The sequence below is a fragment of the Arabidopsis lyrata genome (assembly GCF_000004255.2).
Source record: "Arabidopsis lyrata subsp. lyrata unplaced genomic scaffold ARALYscaffold_8, whole genome shotgun sequence".
Lineage (NCBI taxonomy): Eukaryota > Viridiplantae > Streptophyta > Magnoliopsida > Brassicales > Brassicaceae > Arabidopsis > Arabidopsis lyrata.
This window is the reverse complement of record NW_003302548.1, coordinates 10,600,793-10,603,409: the sequence shown is the minus strand read 5'-3', so window position 1 is coordinate 10,603,409 and position 2,617 is coordinate 10,600,793. Positions and strand designations below refer to the sequence as shown.

Below are 2,617 nucleotides of genomic sequence, written 5' to 3'. Positions count from 1 at the left end.
GCCATCATATGTATCTCGTAGGGCGTTTCTTGTTTTACAGGTTTTCGACTTAGCATGTCTGCTAAAGTGTTCTTGGTGCCCTTTAAATAGACTGACTCGAAATCGTACTTTGAGAACCACTCACTCCATCTTAGTAGCTGCTGATGCGGGACCATCTTCTGCTTGAACTGTAACATCTTGGGAAACGAAGACATATCCATTTCTATACGAAATTTGTGTCCTATTAGATGAAATTCAAACCTCTCGATAGCTTTTTTGACCGCTAAAATCTCCTTGAACGTTGAGTGATAATGTTGCTCTGAATCTTTGAAACGACCACTCTTGTATCCACAGATTTGTCTTTTCCCATCCATCTCTTCAAACAGTATTGCTCCCCAATACTTATCGCTAGCGTCTGTCTGTAGAATACGCATGCCTGAGGAGAGAATCTTTAAAGGGGGTAGCTTTTGCACTTCTGCTTTTAGACTTTTGATAGCTTCAGTTTGTCGTGATGCCCACAAAGGAGGGTTTTTCGACAACATCTTCTATAGAGGTCTTGTCATTCTGGAAAGGTGTGGAATGAAGTCTCCCACATAATTGATTACTCCAAGAAATTGTTGAATTTGTCGCCTTGTAAGATTTTCATCGGGAAAATCTAGAAGTTCTGTAGCTAAATGGGCCTGTGGTATGAAACTTCCTTCTTTGATATGCATGCCAAGAAAATCAATGTTGGGTTGGGCTATTATCATCTTTCTAGCTGATAGCATGATTCCGGTTTTCTTGACGATGTCTTGAAACTGTTGTAGCGCCTGAATATGTTGCCAAAATCCTGACTTTAGATCAAACTTCGAAAATATTTTTGCACCTTGGAGATGTTGGAGAAGCGCTCTTTTATTTGGCAGTGGAAACTTGACGTCTTGCAGATATTGGTTCAACGGCTTGTAATCGATAACTAATCTGAGTTTTCCTCTTGCTTGTTCTGCTCGATTATTAACGTAGAACGCTTTGCACGCCCATGGAGAGTTTGTTCTTGAGATGATACCTTGATCCATCAATTGATTGCATTCCTCATTTGCCTTCTGCAACAGTGTTGGAGGCATTCCTGCATGACTTGCTTTTGTTGGTGTTGTGTGTACATCTTCCTTGAATGGTAGGGATACGAAGAAGCTTGAGTTTAACCATAGCGGATGATTACACTTTTGAAGGAACTCTGTGTGTGAATCAGCACATGATGTCATCTTTAATTCTTCTTCAATTTTATTGAATTCCGCAGATACTGAGTCTTCGATTGAGAATAAACGATGCATCGTGGTAAAAGCCTTGTAGAGATTTTTCCATCTCACACCTCTTGGTTCTAAAGAAATACCGAACTTCTTCTTCAGTACCGAATAAGTATCCCACCCAAGGATTAAGTCTTTACCAGGTGCAGATGAACCTAGTACTTCCTTAGTAACTTGACATCCAGGGAAAAGCTCTATCGTGATTGGTTTTGATTTTAGCTTGACCGTCAGGGATCCAGCATTCGCGACTCTGAAATCTTGTTGATGAGGCATCCACATGGCTCGTGAGAGAATCTTTGGATTTATGATTGTTGTATGAGCTCCTGTGTCGAAGAATGCGATTGCATGCACTGGCTTTTCTCTTTTGGAAGGATCAAAGATGGTTACTGGTAGATGTGGTGTCTGAAGTTCATCTTCTTGAGGCATCTGGGTAATCTTGAAACAACAATCGTCTTTTTCATCTTCGGATGAGGATTCTGAAGATTCGTCATAATCAGAATAACTGCATATAGCATCATTCTCGTCACTATCGTAAGATAGTATTGACTCAAGATCATGGTTATCGATATCAAGATCTGGAGCTATCTTGGCTATCGAATGAATAAGATACTGCTTCTTCTTTTTAGACTTGTTTGGGCAGTCTTTTGCAAAATGCCCCGTCTTTCTGCATAGAAAACATCTCGAGGTTTTCTTGAAGCTTTTCTTCTTCCTAAAGAATCGCTTGCGTTTAATCTTGTTGAAATATTTCGACTTCACGAATGATTCCTTGAATCTTCTTCGGTCTTTTCGTCGATCTTCACATGAACATTTTTTCTTTTTCGAACATTTGATGTTCAGATCTGGACGAGCACATATCTTCGAAAGATGCTTTGACTTGTCCATGAATTCTGACCAAAACTCCTTTTGCTTACAAAGCTTGTCAATGGTTCTGAACACCTACTGCTGGATTTGTCCAATCGAGATTTCTTCGATTGTCTGCCCTTGATCTCTGATATACAGCTTTGTTTGTTGACTTAGGTAATCGTCTATGGATGAGAGATACACTTGCTTCAGGCTTGGATTGTTTAGACCATTGAGAGCATAATACCTTCGAGTTTGTCGCTCGAAATGCTTTGCTAAATCTCTCTTCTTCAATGAACAACACTTCGCTGTGTAGAATTCTTCTTGTAGTTGTTCTTTTAAATGATTTGGGGTGCCAACGAATTCTCTATGTATTTCTCCAAGAAGTAGAGGTATCGTTGTCTGATACACCTGCTGCTGCCGATATTCTCCAAGCGAATTCCACCATTCTTTTAATGCGCCTGACATCTCGATGTGAATCGTCGTATCACCACTTCTGTAGGGGAAGTGATTGCTTC

At 40.2% G+C, this 2,617-nt stretch overlaps 1 protein-coding gene across 1 annotated transcript; it reads right to left on the bottom strand.

The window, feature by feature from the left end:
- Positions 1–524: 524 nt before the first annotated feature.
- LOC110225750 lies at positions 525–2,141 on the bottom strand. Its single transcript, XM_021015718.1, has one exon. It carries the CDS (start codon positions 2,139–2,141, stop codon positions 525–527), a length of 1,617 nt encoding a protein of 538 aa, XP_020871377.1.
- Between the last annotated feature and the right edge of the window lie 476 nt (positions 2,142–2,617).